Source organism: Heterocephalus glaber, unplaced genomic scaffold (genome assembly GCF_053883595.1).
Source record: "Heterocephalus glaber isolate CG9 unplaced genomic scaffold, H.glaber_assembly_v1.0 deba00001613, whole genome shotgun sequence".
In the NCBI taxonomy this organism is placed as follows: Eukaryota; Metazoa; Chordata; class Mammalia; order Rodentia; family Bathyergidae; genus Heterocephalus; species Heterocephalus glaber.
Genome location: NW_028258384.1, coordinates 37,716,359 through 37,740,482, shown reverse-complemented (window position 1 = coordinate 37,740,482; position 24,124 = coordinate 37,716,359). Strand labels below are relative to the sequence as shown.

Here is a 24,124-nt window from a genome sequence, read left to right as displayed (position 1 = left end):
TTGTGTATACCAAGAATGGATGGGGTGAGAGGGAAATTATGAAAACAATACTATTCACAATCACATCAAGAAAAATGAAATATCTAGGAATTAACCTAACCAAGGAAGTGAAAGCGCTCTGCAAAGAAAACTACAGTACTCTGAAGAGGGAGATTCAAGAGGACACCAGAAAATGGAAAGATAGACCCTGCTCCTTGGTAGGCAGAACGTGGATTGTCAAAATGGCTGTACTTCCAAAACTGGTATACAGATTCAATGCAGTCCCAATAAAAGTACCAACAACATTCTTTATAGATCTGGAGAAAAACTTCCAAAATTCATATGGAACCAGTGGAGACCCAGAATAGTAAAAGTAATCTTGGGCAATGAGAGCAAAGCAGGTGGCAGAGCAATGCCAGACTTCGAGCTATAGTGCAAAGCAATAGTGATAAAAATGGCATGGTAATGGACAAAAACAGACACATGGATCACTGTAACAGAATTAAGGATACAGAAACTTCCCCAGACATATTCAACTATTTGATCTTTTACAAAGGGGAGAAAAGCATACGTTGGAGGAAAAATAGCCTATTCAATAAGTGGTGTTGGGAAAACTGGTTATCTGTTTGTAGAAGAATGAAATTGTACCCTTATCTCTCACCATATACTAAATTAAAATAAAAATAGATCTACAATATAAACATTAAACCTGAAACATTAAACCTTCTGGAAGATAAAGTAGGTAAAACACTTGGAGACATAGGTGTAGGAAAGGATTTTATAAACAAAGCCTCAATTGCACAAGAAATAGCAGCAAGAATCAACAAATGGGATTGTATTAAACTAAAAAGCTTCTGCACAGTGAAAGAATCAATCAGTAGAGTGAAGAGACAGCCTACAAAATGTGAAAAAAATTTTGCTAGCTACTCCTCAGACAGAGGACTAATATCTAAAATATATAAAGAACAAAAAAAAACCCACCTGGAAGTAAAGACCCAGTCAAGGAATGGGCTGGAAAAATGAACAGACACTTCACAGAAGAAGAACTACAAATGGTCAACAAATATATGAAGAAGTGTTCAACATCTCTGGCCATCAAAGAAATGCTAATTAAAACAACACTAAGATTCCATCTTACTCCAGAAAGAATGGTAATTATTAGGAAATGAAACAATAACAAATGCTGGCATGGCTGTGTTGAAAAAGGAACCCTCCTGCATTGTTGGTAAAAATGCGAACTAGTACAACCATTATGGGAATCGTTACTGAGATTTCTCAAACAATTAAAATTAGAAATTTTATATTATCCAGCTATCCCCCTGATAGGTATCTTCCCCAAAGAGCTTAAGTCATCATACTACAGCAATACATGCGTACCAATGTTTACAGCAGCACAATTCATAATAGCTAAATCCAGGAAGCAGGCTGTATACCCATCAACTGATGAGTGGATAAACAAAATGTGGTATCTATATACAATAAAATACTACTCAGCTCTAAAGAATGACAAATTTGAGGCCTTTACAGGAAAATGGATGCACCTGGAAGATATAATACTGAGTGAAATAAGTCAGACACAGAAACTTAATACCATATTGTATCCCTCATTTGAGTGAGGCAAGGTAGAAACAAAGGAAATGACAAAGGATGGATAGAAAGGGACAAGGGGACAAATCTTGTCCAATAGGGAAGTGGTCCAAGAGAATAAGGAGAGGGGTGAGGAAGAGGATATGGGGGAATGTGAGGAATAAAGATATGCTATTTGCAGGATCTTAATAACTCCAATCAATGTAAACACTATATGCCATAACAAGAGCTAAGACAAATAAAAACAACAAGTACAAAAAATATAATAGGGAAACCAGAGGAGAAGCAGGGAGGGGTAGGGAAGGGGAAGGGGGTTAGATAAAACAATCTGGCCGGGGACTTAGCTCAGTGGTTCTGGTGCCTGCCTTGCAAGCACAAGGTCCCAAGTTCGATCCCCAGTAACAAAAAAAAAAATCTGTAATATGTACATGTAACTACTCCCCAAGATGATTGTAAACTGCATGAATTGCAAATAGGTACTAATAAAATACAATAAAACATTTTAAAAGATTACTTAATGGAATAAAATATCCAAAGTAAATACATATATGAAGAATTTAATGTAATAATGTGTCACATTAAAATTTATTTAAATTTGTTAAATCTGCTAAATTAATAAGATTTTCTTTAATATTAAAAAAATAAGGGAAATAGATGAAATCTACATTTTCTTTTGAGATCCAATAATCTGTAACTCTAACTTTTATATAGGCCTCTTTGGATCTTAAATGCACTAGAAGTACATAATATCTTTCGGTCAATAGCTATTATTGTAAATGTAACTTTTATTTTTTACTAAAATGTTTACAGTCAAATTTGGTTTGTAGAGGTTCACTTAATCAAATCTATAGCCTGTCACTCAGATGGCCAGAAAGAGCTGAGACATTAACATTTGATCATGAATAACCAGCAGGATTCCTCTGTAGAGCTAAATAGAGTCAATTTTTGTTATTTTTCTAAATATTATTGGCTTGGCTGTCCCTGCTTGAGAACAGTTTCTAGGGTCATGAATATAATCAGACAGACCTCTTCTAATCTAACCTCAAAATAGAGAAGGTGGGTCTATTTATTTTCTCAGGAGCATGTGTATAATTTTTAGAACCCTGCCTATTCTATTTATTTGCTGTGAGACACCACGGAAATTGAGAGCTAGGGAGAATTAAACATGGTAAGAGCTAGGGAGAATGAAACATGGCAAAGTTTTTGGAACCATGCCTATTCTATTTATTTGCCTGTGAGACACCATGGAAATTGAGAGCTAGGGAGAATGAAATATGGTAAGCACAGGCCTGGTGAGCTCAGAATCTTGTGATAGAGGAACCAGGGCATTCACTAGCAGAGTAGTATGGAGAGAAGAAAAAAGGAGGTCATAGTGCACAGTAAGACAGTTATAGACCTGTGGCCTGCAGTCTTGAACACATGGAGTCACAGAGTGGATGGGATAGAAAGAGGATAAAGGCACAGATTATAGATTCAAACAAACATGGGCTTGAGTCCTGGTTGTATGCCTTCAAGTTGTGTGACCCTCCTTAATTGTAAAAGATGAGATGACAATAAGAGTACCCATCTCAAAGGAGTGTTATGAAGTCTCCATAAAAGAGTACATGCAAGCTTCTGAGCCACCATCCCACTGCTCCTGGTCCATAGGAAGGGGTTTCTGGGCCACCATCCAGCTGGCCAATCATGGCCCAGAGGAAGGGGCTTCTGGGCCACCATTCCCGGCCCCTGTCTCACCTCTCCCAGCTCAGAGGAGGTGAGTCACACAGGCACCAACAGCACCCTCCACCTCGGTCAAAATGAAAAGACAGGTAAATAAGTCTCAAAACCAGACTTCCAGATCACCTACAGCAACTCCAAAGGGAAATGAGATGGAACACTCTGATACTCAACCACCTGGGACCACTGAACTGGCAACAAAAGGGGATCTGGAAAAAATGAAATCAGAAATAATTTCTCAGATAACAGGAGAGATTGTGCTCCTAGTGCAAGACATGATTAATAAATCTAGAGAGGAGCTCAGGAACATGATGGAATCCCAACAAAAGAAACAAATGAAATCCATAAAACAGATGCAAACAGATTTCCAGGGGATTAAAAACTCCATTGAAAGTCTGCACAGCAGAATGAGCCAATGTGAGAACAGAATTTCAGATATAGAAGATAAGATTGCAATTAGTGACCAGGAAAAGAAAAATTGCTTCAAAATTATAAGGGAACACGAGAAATCAATCCAGCAGCTGCTACACGATTCAAAGAAGAATAACATAAGACGACTGGAGTCAAAGAAGAAACAGGAGAAAGTGCAGATGACAAAAAAACTCTTCACAGAAGTAATGGCAGAAAACTTCCCAAGAAGGGGAAAAGAACTTGACATACAGATAAGTGAGGCATATAGGACTCCAAATAGCCTTGATCAAAAAAAAACCTACACATAGGCATATAATTGTTAAGATTCCAGAAACTCAACAGAAGAACAAAGTTCTACAAGCAGTTAGAGAAAAGAAACAAATCACATACAAAGGAAAGCCCATCAGAATCACAGCAGACTTCTCAACACAAATCATCAAGGCAAGAAGAGCTTGGAGTGACATATTCCAAGCCCTAAAAGAAAACAGCCTCCAACCCAGATTGATGTACCCTGCAAAACTATCTTTCAAAATGGATGGAGAAATAAGATACTTTCATGACAAAGAGCGCCTTAGGAACTTCGTGAATACCAAAACAGCACTCCAAAACTTTTACACAATAGCCTAGGAACAGACATTGAGGATCACAACCCCAGGAAGCAAAGCAGAATGAACCCATCTGGCATGACAAGAAATTAAATGTAAAGGGGGAGAACCCAACAAAAAGAAAAAGTCATGGCAATGACAAGTCAATACGTTTCAGTTATAACCATCAACATTAATGGTCTCAATTCACCAATCCAAAGACATAGACTGGCAGAATGGCTCAAGAAGCAAAATCCAGCAATATGCTGCATACAAGAAACACACTTCATTCAAAAGGAAACTCAGAGACTGAAAGTTAAAGGCTGGAAAACAATACTCCATGTGACGGGAACCTGAAAAAAAGCAGGAGTAGCTATCCTCTTTGCAGATCAAGTAGGTTTCAAACCAACACTGATTAAGAGAGACAAAGAAGGACACTACATCCTTGCAAAGGGAAGAATCCAAGAGGAAGAGATGACAATCATAAATATCTATGCACCAAACACTAGTGCACCCAACTATAGAAAACAAATACTAATGGACGTGAAGTCATATATGCACTAAGACAATTGTAGTGGGGGACCTCAACACCCCACTGTCACAAATAGATCAACTAGACAAAAAATAAGGAATGAAATACTAGAACTCAATCGAACTCTTAAACAAATGAACTTAACAGATGTTTACAGAGTCTTCCACCCCACAAAATCAGAATACACATTCTTCTCAGCTGCACATGGGTCATTCTCCAAAATAGACCACATACTCACACATAGAACATATTTAAGTAAGTGCAAAGTAATTGAAGTTATCCCCTGTATGTTATCAGACCATAGTGCGATGAAATTGGAGATCCATAGCAAAAGAAACTGGAAAAATTTCATAAACATGTGGAAACTGAACAACACACTTCTGAATAACCAATGGGTCACAGAGGAAATTAAAGAAGAAATCAGACAGTTCCTTCAATTAAATGAAAATGATAATACAACATATCGGAATCTATGGGACACAATGAAAGCAGTCTTATGAGGGAAATTCACAGCAGTGAATATGCATATTAGGAAAACAGAATGAGCCCAATTAAACAACCTGATGCTGAAAAGAGTACATGCAAAAGTACATGACCTGACGCTGACACAGTGAGTACCTAATAAATAGTAGTCAGTATTCTAATTAATTAATAATATAGATAATTACATAGAATTCTGCAGCTAGAAAGAACTCCTAAGATCATTTAACTTAGTCACCCTTTGAATAGTTGAAAAGTCTAGGCTCTGAAAGTTGAAAAGATTTTCTAAAGGCACACAGCTAATGACAGCACCCACATTAGTGTCTGGATCTTCTGAATTCTATTCATAAGATCTTTCTATTCCATGTCACGTACTTATGGAGCAGAATTTTGAAAAGGATCACTTTGGGTTTTGTGTCCTTTTACCACTGTTTCTCCCATTCTGGGGACTACGACAAAGCCCAGGGTGATTCCTATGGGGGGGATCGGTTTGCATTTCTAGATGGCAGCCTATTCTTATGGAATAATACTGTAGAAAATAGCAGAAAAAGTGCTTCCTAAGGAGCTAGAGCTGCCTTCTGTGCACATCCACTGTTTGCTAAAACCTTGTACCAAATGCTTTGCTTTCCCACCCAGGGAGTCTACAGCAAGTGCTCATGTTTATGGCATCAGGGGTACTCTCAGGTTGCAAAAAAGATGGTTGTTTTCCTCATGATGATCACATGGCTCTTTTTTTCAGTAACTGTCTCCTCACCACCAACAATCATGAAGACATCTTGTGTTGTACTCAGAGTGATATCCAAAATAGTTCTGGTCCAGCATAGGCTATGACTAACTAGAAAAGATGCTCAAAGGTGCACTGGTTCATGGAACTTTGCTACCCCAGCCAGTAATATTTTCATTGTAGATTGTTGGGAGGAACCTAGGGGAGGGACAGAGCAATGGATGCTCCAGGCGATAGTTAGGGACGCTTGGGGCAGCAGTAATTTAAGCAGTAGTGGGAAAGTGTTTCATTGCTTTGTCAATGGTACAACTGCATAGGAGGAGCCTGTGAAGTGCTAGTCTTAAAGTAGTCAGAGAAGGTTTTAGAGCTTGGGTGACAAAGGGAACCAGCTGGAACTGCCCAGCACTCTAGAAACTCAACATGTCAGACAACTGTACCCATACCAGGATTCTAAGACAACTGGGCAGAAGCTTGAGGTCTCTGACTACTAACACGTGAACAATTTACAGCAACACATTGTTTCCAAGGTTGAGAACTCTCTTGCAGTTACTTCCTGTGCTTTGAGGGGCTGGGATAGGCAAAAAAAAAAAAAAAACAAAGCAAACAACCCAGGAGATGTGGGTATTATACTTAGTGCTTTGAGATGAGGTGTCTTATTCTTCTTTTTTTTTTTTTTTTTTTTTTTTGGTGCCAGGGATCGAACTCGGGTCCTTGTGCTTGCACAGCAGGCGGCGAAACCACTGAGCTAAATACCCTGCCAAGGTGTCTTATTTTGAAATAGATGAATCTAGTATTCCTCTGAATAGAAAGTGAAAGGAAAGGCTCTGATCTGTAGAAGAAACCATACCAATATTTTTAAAACAAATACCATCTTTTCTAACCCTGACATTTTGCTGTATAGTCACTCCTTTCCTTCTTGTCTCGTGTGATAAGGTGTTTCAAGAAACCACAGAAGTACTGGATCTCCACAAGGACTCTCCAAAGGCATATTTAGCCAAGGCTGTTTTGAAAAAAATGGATATTGTCAAATGGGCTGCATAAAGATGATAATTAAATTAAATGAAATTAATCCCAAGAACTACCATTATAGGATTGGCTGATTACATAGGTAGCTAAGACCCACTAACTACCATTTTCCCTGCTGGACTCAGAAACAGCATTTTTGTCCTGTATGAAAATAAGTGGTAAGAGCAACACAGTCCTGTCCACAGAAGGAACTCTTCTTCACATGCACAGAAAGTCAGAGGCAGAGCACAGGCTCTGGGGTGTGCACTCTGGTCTGATTGCTGCCCTTCTGAATGCTCCTTGCTGTGCTGTGCCACAATTAATCAAGCTTTCTAGGTTTTAGTTAATTTCGAGACCCCAATAAATTGGTTTATTCTGGCATTAGTCCAGCCCTGATAATTTCACAACCATGTGCTTGGAAACTGCTGCAAGTTTGCACAGGACTTAGCAAACAGGGAGGTGGGGGAGAGAGCATAAAAGGAACTCTTGTTTGGCTTAAGTTCCATTAATGTTGGAGAAAGCTGAACTTTAAGTGACAGAAAAACATGGTTTAGCACATGGACTTTGTATCTGGGAGTGGGTTTCTCTATGTTGTTTTAACTCCCTCCCCCTTCAACTCAGGGTGGATTTGAAAACAATAAAATTAAATAAACCCAAACCTTTAGCTTGACATTTCTCTTTGTCTGATTGTTCTCAAGTTTTTGTCTCTAATTTCACAAGAGTAGGTTTAGGAATAAGCACAGAGCCCATAATCTAGTAGAAGGTTCATTTGGGTTTAGGGTTTTTATTTTTAAAGATATGATTCTTTGAGTTTTTTTCTTTTTCTTTTCCAATTCCAGGCGGCTTTTATGACTTAAGAGGTTATCAAGAAAATTGAAGACAGAAGAAGATGGGACCCTAATAAGAATAGAATTTTGGGGCCAGGGATTTAGCTCAGTGGTTTCGTCGCCTGCTAAGCAAGCACAAGGACCCGAGAGTTCGATCCCTGGTTCAAAAAAAAAAAAAAAAAAGAATAGAAGTTTGGGTCTGCTGTGGAAAATAACCCTAACTACTATGTCTTGTAGGCTGTAAGATTCACAACTATGTCTCTGGCATTTGGGTTCCAGAATGTCCTGTGGCTAAAGAAACAGATTGGAAGGGGCCAGTAGGCTGAGTGATTGAACACCTGGAATATTATTTTACAATTGAAGACTGCCAGAACTTAAAGTAATCTGAGAGTTCAATTCTTATATTTTACAGATGAGAAAACTGAGCCCCATAGGGAGCAGGAGCTTGGGATATGACCTGTCCAAGGCAGAGACAGGACTAGAGCCAAGAGTTCTGATTCACAGTTCAAAGATCCTTTTAGTTTCTGATGTTGTTTGTCTTGTGGCAAGAACATTATATTTTCTCTAATATGAAAAGGGGGCAAAAAAGACTTAGACACTTGGTTATAAGGCCAATGTGAGAGTGACTGTTTAGATTTTTAGATTTTCTTGGCAAAATTCCCTGGACATGCAGATTCTCTGCTAAGTTTTTAAATCATCCAGAGAAAACTGGAGATGAGTGTTTGACTGTGTCTACATGATGCCTAAACAGACAGTTGATTCAGTCAAAAAATATTATTCATGTTGCTGGTTTGGCAACACAACTAGTTGGTTGACTGAATCTTTCACTTTTTAACTCCTTGAAAGGCAGAAGAAAAAGCTCCAGACCAGAAACATGGTTGTAAGAAAACCTCACTTCCAAGCCTAGTGGTACTGTTAATCCCATCCACCTCTGAGGGCCTCAATTTCTCCATCTATAATGTAATCAGTTTTGTACCTAAGAACTTTACAGTTTTTGCTTGCTCAGCTACTGTTGTATGCCTACTCAGACATTTTCCAGATTTGATGGAAGAGATGATGTCCATGTTAAAGTTTTTGCCATCTATACATGAGGTTAGCATTCTCACATTTTTAGTGTGAGAAGTCTCTGCATACGATGCACAGCCTATTTCCATTTCCCTCTGATCTTACCTTCTCATCAGGCAGTTCCATAATCACCTCAGTCTCCTCTTTTAGTCTCTTCCTTATAAAAGAGTCCAGTAGTCAGTTGATAGGAATAACTCAGCAGTACTGTCAGGGGTCCTGTACTTTGTATTCTGACCTCATCAAGTTACCAGCAACCTTTCCTTGGCCCACATCTTCTCCCCAGGTTAGCCATACGCAAAGACTGCATAATTAGCCTGTGGGATTCTAAAAAAGAAGCAGAGAACAAGAAAGCAGTGTTGATCGAATGATGAGTTCCATGTCAGGTGTTGAATCTGACTCTTACTGGTTGATTTCTGACTCTAAGCCTATGAATAACATTTTCTGGCTCATGTTCCTGGCCATTCCATTGACTTACTGAAGCTTTTTGAATGAATTCAAACCAGTAGGGTTCTTACAAGCTCTGATCAGCTTGTAAGGTAATTTGTACACAGCTTTTACTAATTACATTAAGTGACAGCCTATTGTTAATTTGAAGTTGGCCTTGATGGGGTTATTTACACAACAGAAATTGGAAACTGCTATAAATTAGGGTTTTTCCTTTCTTCTAGAGAGCCAGTTTAGTAACAATTTCCACTGTGCCCCATAGTTCAAACTAAAATGCTTCTAGGGCTAGAAAGGTAACATGAATGACTAAAATAGGCCCGAGGGTAACAAATGGGTCACAATAAGGAATGGCAGGGACTATGGCAATTGATGAGTACTTAGGCTGTCCAAAAGCAGGAACCATTACTTTGTCTCCATCTGTTATCATGCAGAGATGTCAGAACATTGTTTTCAGCACTTATACTTTTTCAAGGGGAGCTGGAATCAAGGTGTTTATGTCATTTCTCCCAATAACAAAGATTATACATTGTTTAGATCCAATTTAAATGTGACAGGGGAAAAATCCTGTTTAGTCCAGGCAAAACATGTAGGCAGATTCTTTCTTAGCTCTTGAGTCAGCATTTTTGTCATCTTTGCTTTCAGGAATTTTTGGTTCCTGCTTCTATTCCCTGGATTATAACTTCTATGCTGAGTTGTCAGCAATGTTTGGAATCATCAACAAGTTTTCTTTTCTTGAAAAGTGAAAGAACAGGCTACTAAAAACTGAGAATATCCTGGTGGCTTCTTATAATTTTATTTTGGCTTGTGTCTTACTTTCTAGTCCATGTACCATGAAGACAGAGAAGAAGATCCTACCCTCAGATCTTCATCTAACATTGCATTATATTCTCCAGGCACCAGGACAATACCTGGGTACCTCTATGTAAGGAAGGAATGATTTCCCTTCTGGCATCATTTTTGACACTATTCCATTTGAAGGCACATTGGTACCTTACTCTCCAACTCATTCCCTACATTGAAGAGCAGGGTGGGAAACTGGCTGGTTATCCTACTTTTTTCTCCATTCTTGACAAACTGGAGCTTGAGTAGCTAATAAAAGATTTTACTGAATGTAGCATAATATTGACATTGGACTAAATGGGTGGAGGTAGGAAGGGGAAAATTAGGTTGGAAATAACTATTGTGCAGTTACTGTATGCCAGGGATTCCACATACATTAGACAATTGAATCTCAACAGCAACACTATCATTATCCCTTTTTTCTTATAACAGGAGACAGGCGCATAATGGTCATCTGACCTTTTGAAATTCCATGTCAAGTAGGCTTGATTCCAGAGCCTTGGTTCTTGTGAGTACATCATGCTACTTCCCTGAGGAGAGATAAAACCTGTAGTTAAGACAACAATATAGTCACTCCTGTTGATTCAATCAAAAAATAATAATTGTTTCATGTGTTACCTACCTCCAGGATTAAAGTTGGATATCCTAGGAAGTTCATGGTAGTTTTAGGAAATTGTAAGTAATTTGAGGTCATACAGTATGCTATTAAAGCAATACAATTTGTAAAGAGATTAAACATTCTATAGCAGTAGCACTCCTAGGGAGGCAGTTTCTATTTTGCCATATTTTACTTCTCTATGAATCATATAACACTTGAACACATTCTGTTTCCAGTTTATTTTTATGACACCTTTGGTTATCAAGCTTTTGAAATACCTTGGTAAAATACTGAGAATATAGTTAAACTCTGAGAAACAAGTCTTCAATCAGAAATGATATATTTTATGCTTTGCTCATGTGTCTCATGCATGGTCATTGTAGGATACATTATAATTTTGGATCAAGGAAGTCATCCTTTTCACCTTTCAGATATTTACTATAATCCTGTACACTGATAATTTTATCTTGATTTAAAAAACAAATGCATGCCGACATTTCCTATAAACTAAATATTACTTTTAAAATTTCATGTAATTAATTTATTTTTGTGGTGCTGGAGATTGAACATATCCTATGCAAGTGCTCTACCACTGAGCTCCATCTTCACCTCCCCTCCCCCCTTTTTCAATTACTTGAAATAGAGTCTTACTAAGTGGCCCAGGCTGGCCTCAATCTTGCCATCCTCTTGCCTCAGCCTCCCATGCTTACAGGCATGCACCACTAAGACCAGTTGAAATTTGGCCTTGCCAATGGCTTTTACTATAAATCTGGGGATGCAATCCTTTGAGAAAATAATCATATAAAAAGTTTCCACAGACCTCTTAAAATCACTTGAAAGGAAACTGTTTCTATAAAAATTACTATTCAAATGTAACACAAAGTCCAAATAAAAACACTTTGGGTTATTTTGCCTTGCTATGAATAACTGAAAGGCATACATAGAAAATGACAGCTTAACTAAAATAATACATTGAGCTAAAAAGTACCTGCTTCTAGGACTATGAGTGTGTCTCAATGGTAGAACACATGCTTTGTATGTATAATGCTCTGGGTTCAATCCCCAGCACCAAAACAACAACAACAACAAACCCCAAAAAACAAAAAAAAATCCAAAGCTCTACTTCTGTTCATTCTGTTTCCAAGATCCTATAAGCTACTTTCTATATTTATTTCTCTGGTTTTCATAAACTTCTAGGAAAGAGAGTTGTTTGAAGGGGCAACAACAGTTAGGATTGGCTAGTTAAGGTACAAAAATAAACAACTTCTGTTATAGTTTGGGTCTAGATATCCCCCTAAAGCCTCATGGGGCCATAGGTGGCTTTTTTAGAGGTGGCTGAAATCTAGAGCGTGTGATACTGGAATTAAGGTGTGTGATTACTAAATCAGTCCACTGATTGGTTTGGCACTGCCCTAAACCCAATAGTCTGGATGAGATAAAAGGGTCAGAAAGATGCTGTTAATAAGGTCTCTTGTTGCTTGTGCTACCTTGCATGCCATATTGTTTCTCCTCTGTGATTCTTATCTGCCATCTACCCTGCCTTGGAGCCAGCTGATTATGGACTGAAATCTTTATGAACTGTGAGCTAAATAAACCCTTTCCTTTTTAACTTTGGGTGTCGGATATTTTGTCTCACCAACAGGAAAAAATAACTAAGACAACCTCCAAATTTCCAAAGCTTAATACATAAAGGTACCTTTGTCACTCACTCTAGATAACCAAAGTAAGTCTACTGGGGACTTTGTTCATCTTAGTCACCCAGAAAAGAAAGCTTCATTAAAATACATGCACCCATTATTCCTGTGGTAGGGAGAAAGGGAATGGGGAAAATTATGCACTCTTAAAAATTTCCCCTAGAAGTGACATATCACTTTCATTGACCAAACCAAATCAGATGGCTATATTCAACTCTAGAGAAAAGGATTAAAATCCTACTACCAAGAACCCAACAGGAAGAAAGCTAGAAATATTAGGTGAATCATGCTAATTACAAGCAATTTTGTTTTCCAGCCCTTTCTAGAAATGGCTAGCAGGAAGAAAATACAACAAAGAGACAAATTTTCAGTAATAAAAAAGAATACATACAAGTAACAAAAAGTCTCATTAAAACATATGTTACTGGTTCTAAAAGATCTGTAGAATAAATTATCAACTTCTACATATTGAATAAAGTATCTGATTAATACAAACTGAGTTGACCTTAATTTTTATATAAAGTACAGGTAAGTGGACTTTGTGGAGGTAATGGGGAAGGGAGGAGAATGGAAGATGGGTAGGAAAAAATTATTCAGATGCAATAAGTTTATGTGCCAACTCCCCAAGATGAATGTAATCATTATGTAACGCGAGCACATACTAATTTAAAAAAACACCTAAAAAAAGAAACAGAAAAAAGAAGTAAACCTATACAGCAATATCCTCTTTAATATTTATGAGTCCAGTCATTTTTTAAAAGTTAACTCAAGTACCTAACTTTGTCAAGTTCCAGTGAGATAACAGGGATTTAAAAAGTTAAAATTTTCTGGGCATAGTAGAGCATACCTGTAACCCTAACCCTAGCTACTCCAGAGGAGGCTGCCTGGGTGATTAAGTAGACCTTGTCTCAAAATAAATAAGAGCTGGGAATGTAGCTCAGTGATAGAGTACTGGTCTAGTATAAGCAAGGCTCTACATTGAATCCTCAGTACCAAAAAAAAAAGCTAAAATTTGTGTCATCAGAACATTGTTCAGTATTAACCATTCTGCAATACAACCTTTAGCATATTTTAAAAATAAATAGGAATTCTGTAATACATTTTATAGAAGATCATTATACAACAATCAATTGCATTAATATATATAGAAATGAACATGTGGAAACTGAATTTAAAACACAATGACATTTACAATTGCTCCAAAGAAAATGAAATATGTAAGCACAAGGGTAACAAAATGTGTACAAGTTTAATGTTGAAAACTATAAAACATCAATGAATGAAATATAAGAAAACCTAAATAAATGGAGAGACATACTGTGTTCATGATTCAGAACACTCAGCTATTAAAACTGTCAATTCTTCCCCAAATGACCTATAGATCGAATGCAATTCCTATCCAAATCCTAGCTAATACTTTATGGACACAGATAAAGTTTATCTGTGAAACTGTTTATCTTTAGAACTTTATTCTAAAGTTTATATGGAAAGGCGTGGGACCTAGGTTATCTAAAACTATCTTGGAAGGAAACATTATGCTTGCTAATAAGGCCAATTTATGTCTATCATAATGAAGACTGTAGTAACGGTGGTATGACAGACACATGGGTCAACAGGATAAATGCAGAAACCAGGAATAGAAGAATACAAAAACAATTCAATGGAGGAAAGATAGCTTTTGCCACAAATAATAGTAGAACACATAGACATCCATAGGCAAAAAGTGAACTTCAACCTAAACTATTCACTTTACCTAAGAATGAATTCTAAATACATCATATATTTAATGGAAAGCTTAAAACTATTACACCTTTAGAACAAAAATATAGGAGAAATGTTTTGAGACCTAGAGCTAGGCCAAAAGTTCTCAGGCTTAACACCAAACCATGATTCATAAAAGGAAATACTGATAAATTAGACTTCAGCAAAATAAGAAAAAGTGTGTTATAAAAACCCTGTAAGAAGATGAAAAGACAAGCTATAGAATTTGAGAAAACATTTGCAAAGATATACAGACTTCAAATACACACATAAAAGATAGTAAATATCATTAGGTATCAGGGAAATGCAAATTAAAACCACAGTGAGATATCATATATACCTAGTAGAGTGACTAATATAAAAAATAATAACAACAAATGCTGGCAAGAACACATAAAAACTGGATCTCTTATACATTGCTGATGGAATATAAGATAGTACAGCTACTCTACAAAGCTATAGCAGTCCTAATAAAACTAAATATGCATTTACTATACTACCGAAAAATTGAACTGTTGGGCATTTATGCCAGAGATATGAAAATTTATATTTATGCAAAAACCTGTAGACAAATACTCATAGCAGCTTCATTTGTAAGTCAAAATCTGGAATCAACCCTTCAATAGATGGATGGGTGCACAAACTGTGACACATCATACCAGGAAATACTACTCTTAGTAAAAAGCAAACTACAGATACTTGAAACAACTTGAATGGGGCTACAAAGGATTGGAAGAAAAAGCCACTCTCAAGAGGTTACACATTGTATGATTCCACGTAACATTCTTAAATGACAAAATTATTGAGAGAGAGAGAAGAATTTAGTGGTTGCCAAGGGGTGGGGGGGGGGAGAGAAGATAGGTGTGATACAATAGCACTGAGGATCCCTGTGGTTATTGGCACTGTTCTGCTTCTTGAATGTGGTGGGGTGGACACATGAAGTTACACATATAATAAAATTGCATACAACTGTAACACAGGGCATGTAAAACTGGTGAAGTCAGAATATGGTGAAAGGGTTGTATCAATGTCAACTTCCTAGCTATGATATTGTGCTATAGAAATGCATTCTGTTACCATAGGGCAAAACTGGACGGAGTGCATTCAGGATCCTTCCGAATTATGTCTCAAAACTGCATGAGAACTTACAATTATTTCAAAATAAAAACTTTAAAAAAATCAGTATGAACTTATGTTCACATTCTCATTTAATAAATATAGAAAAAAAGACATGGAGATAATCATTGGTTTAGTTTGCATAAAACCTGGTGGGATGCCTGAGTTAGAACTCATCCAAAGTGGAGTTCCAATTCATAAATCAAGACAGGAACGAATATAAAAACTACAACATTTACAATAATGAACAACTTTTCAGAGAATTCCGGTGGCCCTGTATATGGTTGCCTGAACCAATCCAGTAGTGCCAAAGGCCAAAAATAATTTGTTTTAATTTATTGGGACATCTTATTATGCAGTATTTTAATACTACATTAATCAATGAGAGTGAGTGGTTGTAGCCAAATACGTAAATTTTAAACCCCAGTGAGTCTATTTACTTTATTTTATTATTTTTTATTAGTACTACATGTTTGTGACACATAATAATTACTTTCATTTTGGAGAATACATATCAAATCTTGATCATTTTTACTTCCCCTCCTCCATCCTTGCCTTCCCCTCTTTCCATAGATCTATTGATTTTAAGTGCTAGGATTCATGTTTGTTCCAGGCTGTTTTTTGAAACCCATTTTTGCTGAATACTTTGTAGGCATTTTGGAAGTGATGACCTGGAGAGGAATGCATACACAAAACAAATTTAACAACCTGTCCTTGCACTTGGAGAATTCACAATTTAGTGAGACAAAACATCAGCATATTAAATGGAATAACAGCTATAGGGTAACCAATTAACAAGTCCAAACAAATATATACACTACAGCACAAATTAAATACATGTGGCAATATATGGCTACCCAAATGGCAGGATTAAGCTAGACATTTTGGGCCCTGAAGGCAACATTTCAGAAAGGGCCACTTTTCCTTTTTTAACAGTGAAATAAACATCTCCAGCAATACAAAGGCTAGCTGGATATTAGCACTTCAAAGGAAATAAAAAAGGACAATTATTTGTGTTTTAAATTTCCTTTGTTGTCTGCTCCTGATGTGAAAGTTGTTGACAAGTCATAATTTCCCCAAGTATCAATTTTTTCATCTACGGAATGGAAATAACAATCAGAGAATAGTGAGTTGAAAGTCAGAAAATTTGAATTGGAACCTCAAATTTGTCATTGGCTAGCTTTGCGACCTTTGGTATAGCAAACACTCTCTACATCAGTTTCCTGTTCTGTGAAATAAAAAGGTTAAAATTAAATGGTTCAGAAATTCTCCAGCAATTCATACTTGAAGTCACTCATAGTTCAGTTTGTTGTGAGGGTTTAAAAAATAATATTGGTATACAGCATATTAAAATGTGCTATAAACCATAAAGTGCTACACAGAATATTGATATTATCCAGTTTATGTAGAAAAATCCCAGCAGCTCTCCTCCAAATTTGGAGGCCTAAAATATAAATGGGTTTGGTCAAGGCAGTGTTTTCATGGGGCTTACAGGATTTTGATAAATTTCTTGTAACTATAGGTCATCCAATAAACACAAATTTGTAATAGTTTGTCTCAGGCTCACCAAGGCATCAGCAGTGCCACAGTGACTTTAAGGTTTGGCCTTGGGCCAATTTAGAATCTCCTAAAGCAGTGATTGGCTGTGGTAGGCCACTCCAAGTTTCCTTCAAGACACTTCTAGTTAGATCTCTCTTTATGGCAGAAAGTAGATATCTAACCCCTCCCCCATTTTCACAAACCCATCTTTAAGGACAACAAACCTTTCTCTTTGCCACAATGAGGATCATGGGAAATGCCCCAAGTGATAAGTGGCATGCTAGGGCATATTTTGTCTGGCCAGCTCAACTTGCATGCTACACACCAGCGCAGGACCCGAGCAGGCACACCAGGAAAGATCATTGTGCCTCCAGAGGGAAGGTGCAGGACTTCCAGGTACGGGTGTGGAACAGTAGCCAAGGCCTTCAGGGCGTGCTCAAGTACTGAGGAGCTCCTAGGTGCATCCAGTGCAGAGGGGAGGAGGGACTGGAAGAGATGTGCGGTCCCTTTAAGACCCCAACGCTCTCCCAGCCAAAGGAAGGGGGGTGCGGTGAGGGCGCTGCGTGATGGGAAAGTCGGCGGCTGTGCCTCACACTTTCTCCCAGTTCTTTAACTTTCCGGCGGGGGGAGCAGAAATAAAGCTGTGGTGCCCGGAGGGAGAAGGCGTGAGTGCTTGAACTGTTGCGTGCTTGTGGACTTCCCGCCAGCTCCGCGGCCTCTCGGGCCAAGTGGGAGGCGGGTGGGCAGGTGGCCCCGGGCCGCAGCGTCCGCGCCTTGGCTGTACCCCGCAGCCCAGCGAGCCGCCGCTCCCTCGTGGTGTGAGGGCGGTGGTGTTTTTTCCTCCCACCCACTTTTGAGCAGCTCCTCTCCGCGCGCGCACTCCAGCTCTCGCCACAACCTGCGAACCCCAGACCTCTGAGGAGCGCCCCGGGGAGCCCAGAGCGCAAGCACGCGTGACAGACGGAGAAGACCAGCACCCAGGTCAGTGAGCACTACCTGCGCCTGCCCCCTCCACCTTCATTTAGCGCCCTTGCACAGGTGGTGTGCTTTCTGTTGGCTGCAGCCACCCCTGGAATTCCCCTAGGGCACTTTGAACTCTCAGACCCGCCATCCCACTCAGTTCTGTGGTCTAGCTTCCAGCGGCTGAGATGCAGGTGGGGCCCAAGGCGCCCCACTGAGGCAGGTTGGGGATCTGTGGATTCGAACTCACAACTAGCCATTCCCTGCTTGGCCTACATATTCTTTGGTGCTTCCAGGGGTCACTCAGGTACTCCCTGCGGATACCTAGTGGGTTCTTCAGTCCCCTTAACTAACGCGAGTGTCCACGAGTCTGTTTTCTCATTTACTGAAGTGCCCTGGACCAGTGGCTGATTAATGGCCACTAAAGTTAAAGGAAGAGAGTGGATGGGCAAAAGGCTCCCATATCCTCTGGACTACTGCCTCATTTTCTGGCCCAGACCACTGGGTTCAGAGTTTGAGACACTAGACTGAGGAGTAAAGTAACATTGCCAGAACACACAGCCTAGAAAACCTGCCTCTCAGCCTTGCTACTAATTCAACTCATTTGAGTTCTCCCCACTGCCACCCAGGCCTATTTTGGAGGTGGAGATGTGTAGAATCAAATGAAATGATAGGAAAGTGTTTTGCAAGGCAAATTCAAGGCATTGTTTGTCAATCATAAGCAGCAATGAAGGCATTGCCTCCAACAAAGGATACCATGGGCTAAAAGTGCCATTTTTTTTTCAGTGGCAGCCCAACAAGAGTTAGATGAGATTTTCTTATTTTGTAGCAATGTGGGGAGAGGATTTCAATTGAGGGACAAGAGCCTGAGACTCCAGTGTCTTTCTTAAATGTTTGTCAGAAAGAAAATTGCTACCTAGAGGCTGCGCCACAGATGATAGTGAATGTGAGATTACAAGGTTGGTCAAGCCTCTCTGGAGGATTAAAGAGACACTGTGGGACGTGAAGAACTGGCTGACATGTGTTCATCCCTTCGTATTCCTTTGGAAACCTGTTCTGAGTGTGACCTTCTGTCACTTGATGGCCTGGATTGCCTTGCATTTGCAGCCAGAGCAAGAAGCAGTCCCTTAGCTAAATATACAGTGTGAATGTTTGTTTCCTGGAGGCACCTTAATCAGTATTGTACCTTTCTCTTGGTGTCTGACACATTTCTTGATCTCTTGTAACTCTCACACCCTCCCTTCCCACCCTTACCCCCAGTGTTAGTTGAAAAGTTTTGTTTTCTTTGTTCCTTTCTTATTGGTTCCTGAATCCCACCAAAACATGTCAATGGCTACATTTATAAGCAACCTGTGAAAGAGCCAGTGCAAGTTCCATGGCCCAACAGCCTGTGTGAAGCAGAGAGTTAATGCAGAAGTAACTACAGTTAACTGAGTCAAAGTATAATTTGAAAAATTAAGGACAGTTTGGTTCTTTGCAAGAATAAGAGTCGGATGTTTGCTGAGCAATGTTTGCTTGTTCTCTGCTGCAGTCCCAACAAATGTCTTGAGCTCCCCTTCTCCCAAATAAAAAGTTTAAAGGGATAAAGAGAAATTGAACAGTGGAGAGATCTGGGGAGGGAGTCCTTCTCATTTCACATTTCTGTACAGAATACAAAGGCAGGACTTCAAGATCTTGTAAATCAAAAGCAATTCATTTTCTGATATTCTCCATCCCTGCCTGAGAGGCCACTGGGATGACAGGAATGCCAAAAGAGATTAATTGCTCTCTAGTCACCAACCTTTCTATTTCCTCATAACATTAGTTGGGACCCAAGAAAAGCAAAAAATTCTAAGGACCATTTTCTTGCCAGCTTGAGTTATGAAGCAATGCTACTGTTCACTAAATCGCCCAACCATTGTACAAGAAAAACAACCCTGTTAGTTTTTGCATGGGTGGAGAACCAAAAGGCATGGTTTCAGAAACTCCCCCTGAGACCCATATATGATTGTGATAAGTTGGATTTCGATGGTTAAAAATCTGTCTCTTTTGTAGTCTTGGGAGATAAGCTTATTTCAGTAGGCTCAGAAAGAACCTCACCGAGGTGGGCAGCTATGTTAAATGATTAATGAAAATGCCTTGCTTCAAGGGAACCTGTAGCTCTCAGGGTATGGAGATGTTCTGAGTGACTGATAGTAGACCATAAACTCACAGAGGAGACCAAGACAACAGAACCAAGATCTTTGGAAGGCTAGGAACATGTCCTAGGAGAATGAGATCTTTTTATAAGGATCAGAAATGAGGTAGAGAAAAAAGACAGATAGGTGTTGTAAATCCTGCCTGATAGCACAAATTATTCTCTAGGATCAGTTTATCCTGGTTGCACATTCATAATTTGAAACAATGGATTTTGAATTTTCCCAGAAACTTCATAGCATTTACAGTCCACTTCAGAGCCAAAAGAATTAAATTCAACAAAATGAGCATTCTTTATGCTCTGTATTTAGGTTGGACTTCCTAAAAAGATCTTTGAGTTCAGTTACTATCCAAGGTTAACCCCAGGTTGAATTTTATGTTTCTAAACTATTTAATTTTTTCCAATCTCCTATTGAAAGAGTCTTGCAAGCTCTAAAGTCTATGGAAATGACTTATAATTAAATATGAGCAACAGCAAACTTGCTGATTTCTAAGGCGCAAAAGGCTTTAGATTTCTATACTTTAGAATGGAAATGCCAATCTCATGGTTTAATGAATTACAGTTGCTTTAATGGCCTTTTGGATGGTGGTGCAAGGTGAACAAATTCTATTTAAATTTGCCTAACTTCCTTAAAATGGGCCATTTAAGATTCTCCTTTCACGAGGGACTTTATGGGAGAAGAATATGTCTGAACCATTCTAAGCAATAAAACTTTTCAGGTATTGAATTGCATCCATTTGCTAATTGCATCTGGTTTTTTTCAAACATAAGTAGCTAAACTGAACATCCTTATAGATCTCACTGAGGACCAGAAAAAACATTAATCAATTTGCACTTAATTCCTGAAGGATTAATTATAACAGTAGCCTTAAAGCTAAGATTAGTTAACTTTCATTTCAGAAATTGCTTGAGCTCGTGCCTATTGCTTTTACCTTGTTTGCCAAAATAGCCCTTTCGCAAACTCTGGTCTCTTTTCTCTTCTCCCCAAATCTCTTGAGAAAATCAATTCCCTTTGAAAGGAGAATTTCAAAATTTATTTTTATTTTCTTCTGACTTGCTTATAAGAATTTAGCTTTGGTTTTAGACAGGAATGCATATTCATTCACTTGAATTTTCTCCCACAATATTTGCAAGACAAGAGACAAGTCTTTTTTCTTATGCAGACAAACAATTCTTGTACTTATGTAAATTGTCCAGCATTTTTTCCCTAGCAAGTTGGAAACCTAAGCATCAATGATCTCCACGAGTTCCAGAGGATTTGTTTTAAGTCTTTTTTTCTGTTCTCTTCCCAACAGTTTGAGTACACTACACCTTCGAGGTTCAGAGTTGCATTTTGCAGTGGTCCCAATGAGGAAAAAGTGGAAAACGGGAGGCATGAAATACATCTTTTCCTTGTTGTTTTTCTTTCTTTTCATAGAAGGAAGCAAAACAGAGCAAGTAAAACGTAAGTGTGTTGAGTTTAAAAAAATATACTTTTTTATAATTTCTTTGAAAATGTGGTTATAAACTACAGGGATTATGATTTAGACCAAATGTGGCTATGTCATTATTCTATGAGAAGAAAGTGAATGTTACTGGTTTATGCATGAGTTGTTAAAATAATGAGAGCTTTGAATGGGACCAATTAAATTTGGGACTGGTTTTCTGATTGTCATATAGTTTTTATCTCATAGAACACATGACACATTGGTCCATTTTTCTTGCTTTGCACTAAACTGTATAAATCTCATTCTAATTTACATAACTAGAAAATATCTGAGAAATGAGCTGGATTTTTTTCCAAATTTACTTTTCAACAAAGGTTTTTAGTTTATGAAAAAGAAAAGAAAAAGTAAAGCAGCCTCTGCTTATTTCTTTACGCCAAAAAAATGAAGAAGGGAGAAACCTTCACATGAACTGGTTTCACATGAAAAATCCTTTAAGGAAATTGAGATTCCAGGGACTGTCAACAAATTGAATGCCATTTCTTGAAAGGAATGTCCCTGAAAACCCAGGGAATATTTCTAGAAAGTCAGTAATCCCTGCCCCACTTGCAGCTACCCTCTGAGGTAGATGGCTTGCTTTAAATTTGAAGAAAAAACCACGGCTCCAGTTCCCCATTATGGCTGCATCAAAAGAAGCACAAAGTGGAATTGGTCCAAGAGGGCCATTCTCTGCTCCACTGAACTTATTCATGAAAAGGAGCTTGGTTGGAGCCACAGCAGGAGCATCTGAAGCCCATCACTTAAACATTTATCTCCTTTATCAGCATAAGTTAAATGTATTAGAAGAAAGCTTACTGACAAGGAGGATGGCACCAAGCCTATTCCATCTTTAAGTGCATTTCTTTCCCACTAGTTTTCATAGTGAAATGAAGTTTTCTTCTCGGGAAAACTAGTGCTTTTAATTAAGTTTTTAAGCATGAGTGATCTATAGTGATATTTAGTATCATTGGGACACAAAAGGAAATTTAGCGGGGCATGTTCTCAGGCATGTTCTCAGTAAGGAGTTGAGTTAGCCTCACTCCTTGTATTTCTCACACTACTTCCTTCTTCCACCTGTAGTGCATCTCAAAGCTCTCCTCTTCCACAAGTCTTCCTTTATGTAAGTGCATGTGAAATAAAATGGATGCATGTACATCCATTTTCAGCTTAGCTTACAGTCAGTGGGCTTGAAAATCCCTCTTCTCAGAAAGAAACTTGCCTTATGGCCTATTATTAATAGCTCATGAGGGAAGCTTGTAACTTTCATTAGACCATTTCTTCTTCTAGGAGGCCTGCCATATTTATGAAGAGGTGAGGAATACTGAACATGAAACCTAGAGGTTTTATTGACAAACCAAAGAAAGATGTGACTTAAAAATATTTATGGACCAAAACTAATATTTTGTACTGTTTCTTGGTGCTTATGAATTTGTTCCAAGACAGTTTAATATTCAGTTGATATCAAAGTGATTATATAACAGACAGCCTGAGGTACCAGTTCAGGTCTAATATTTCAGTATTATACTTAGATGATTGTTTTGGCTTGTGTCTGTATGTCCCCCCAAAGCCTCATACAGTCATAGGTGAGCCTTTTTCAGGGGTGGCTGGATCTAGAGTGTGTGACACTGGGATTGATTCATGGTGCAATGCTAGGATCAAGGGCACTAGGATTAATGGTATGAGTGCTACCCGGCCTAAGTAGTCTGGATAAGATATAAGGGATAGAAAGAGCTGTGGTCATCCCTTGCTTGCTTTGATACTTTCTGCCCACCATGAACTGTTTCTCCCCTGTGATGCCAGCCTGCCTTGGAGTCTATCAATTATAGACTGAAATCTCAACAAACTGTGAGCTAAATAAACCTTTCTCACTTTAACTTTGGGTTTTGGGTATTTTGTCTCAGCAATGGAAAAGTAAGACAATGATAAATCCAAGATCATGATCATTCCATGAATGTGTCACTGAGCATTATTCTGTGGCCTGACCTAAACTGTCTTGAAGATGTGCAAAGTTATTTCCACTAAAGGGGAAATATCAAAGCATATATCTTATGTATGTAACCTTCACACACACACACACAGCGTTTATCTTATGTAAGTAGCCTTCACACACACACACACACACACACACATACACACACACACAATATGCATCTATAGAGATATATATTTCAGCTCTAACAGTGAGAAGTTAGAAATAGTGGAAACGTCAACCCATAGGAGATTGGTTATATAAGTGACCGAAGTATTATATAATACCAAACTAACATTAAAAACAGTGTTTATTGAAATTTTGGTGGCCCTGAAAAATGCTTATATTAACTGATTTTTTAATCTTTGAAATTATAAATTTTATATATGCTCATCTTATAAAACAATATGAAAACATCTAAACTTTAAAAAGAACAGATAACCTTTAAGTCTGTTTTACTCTCGGAGAGTAACCATTATTAGTAGTTTGCTATATGTTTTTATAAACTTTTCTCTGTTAGAAAACAATACACACATTTCTGTTTCTTTATTTTATAAAAATTGAAAATCATACACATTATCTTGTACCTTCCTTTTGCTCAACAATGTCTCTAGGACAGTGATGGTGAACCTTTTAGAGCTTTCAGTGATAACA

At 38.3% G+C, this 24,124-nt stretch overlaps 1 protein-coding gene across 7 annotated transcripts in view; it reads left to right on the top strand.

Annotated features, from left to right (window-relative positions):
- The first annotated feature begins 17,454 nt into the window (after positions 1-17,454).
- Chrdl1 (chordin like 1) overlaps positions 17,455-24,124 on the top strand; it is a 134,127-nt gene continuing 127,457 nt past the window's right edge. For 6 of the 7 annotated variants that reach the window (XM_004861434.3, XM_004861433.3, XM_013078335.3 and 3 more), the window contains exons 1-2: positions 17,708-17,883; positions 21,334-21,482. In XM_004861434.3, the coding sequence (XP_004861491.1) occupies positions 21,386-21,482 (97 nt within the window). In that variant the 5' untranslated portion in view covers positions 17,708-17,883; positions 21,334-21,385. Of the gene's footprint in view, positions 17,884-21,333; positions 21,483-24,124 lie in introns of all 7 variants that reach the window. The other variant, XM_087196760.1, reaches the window with a different exon arrangement.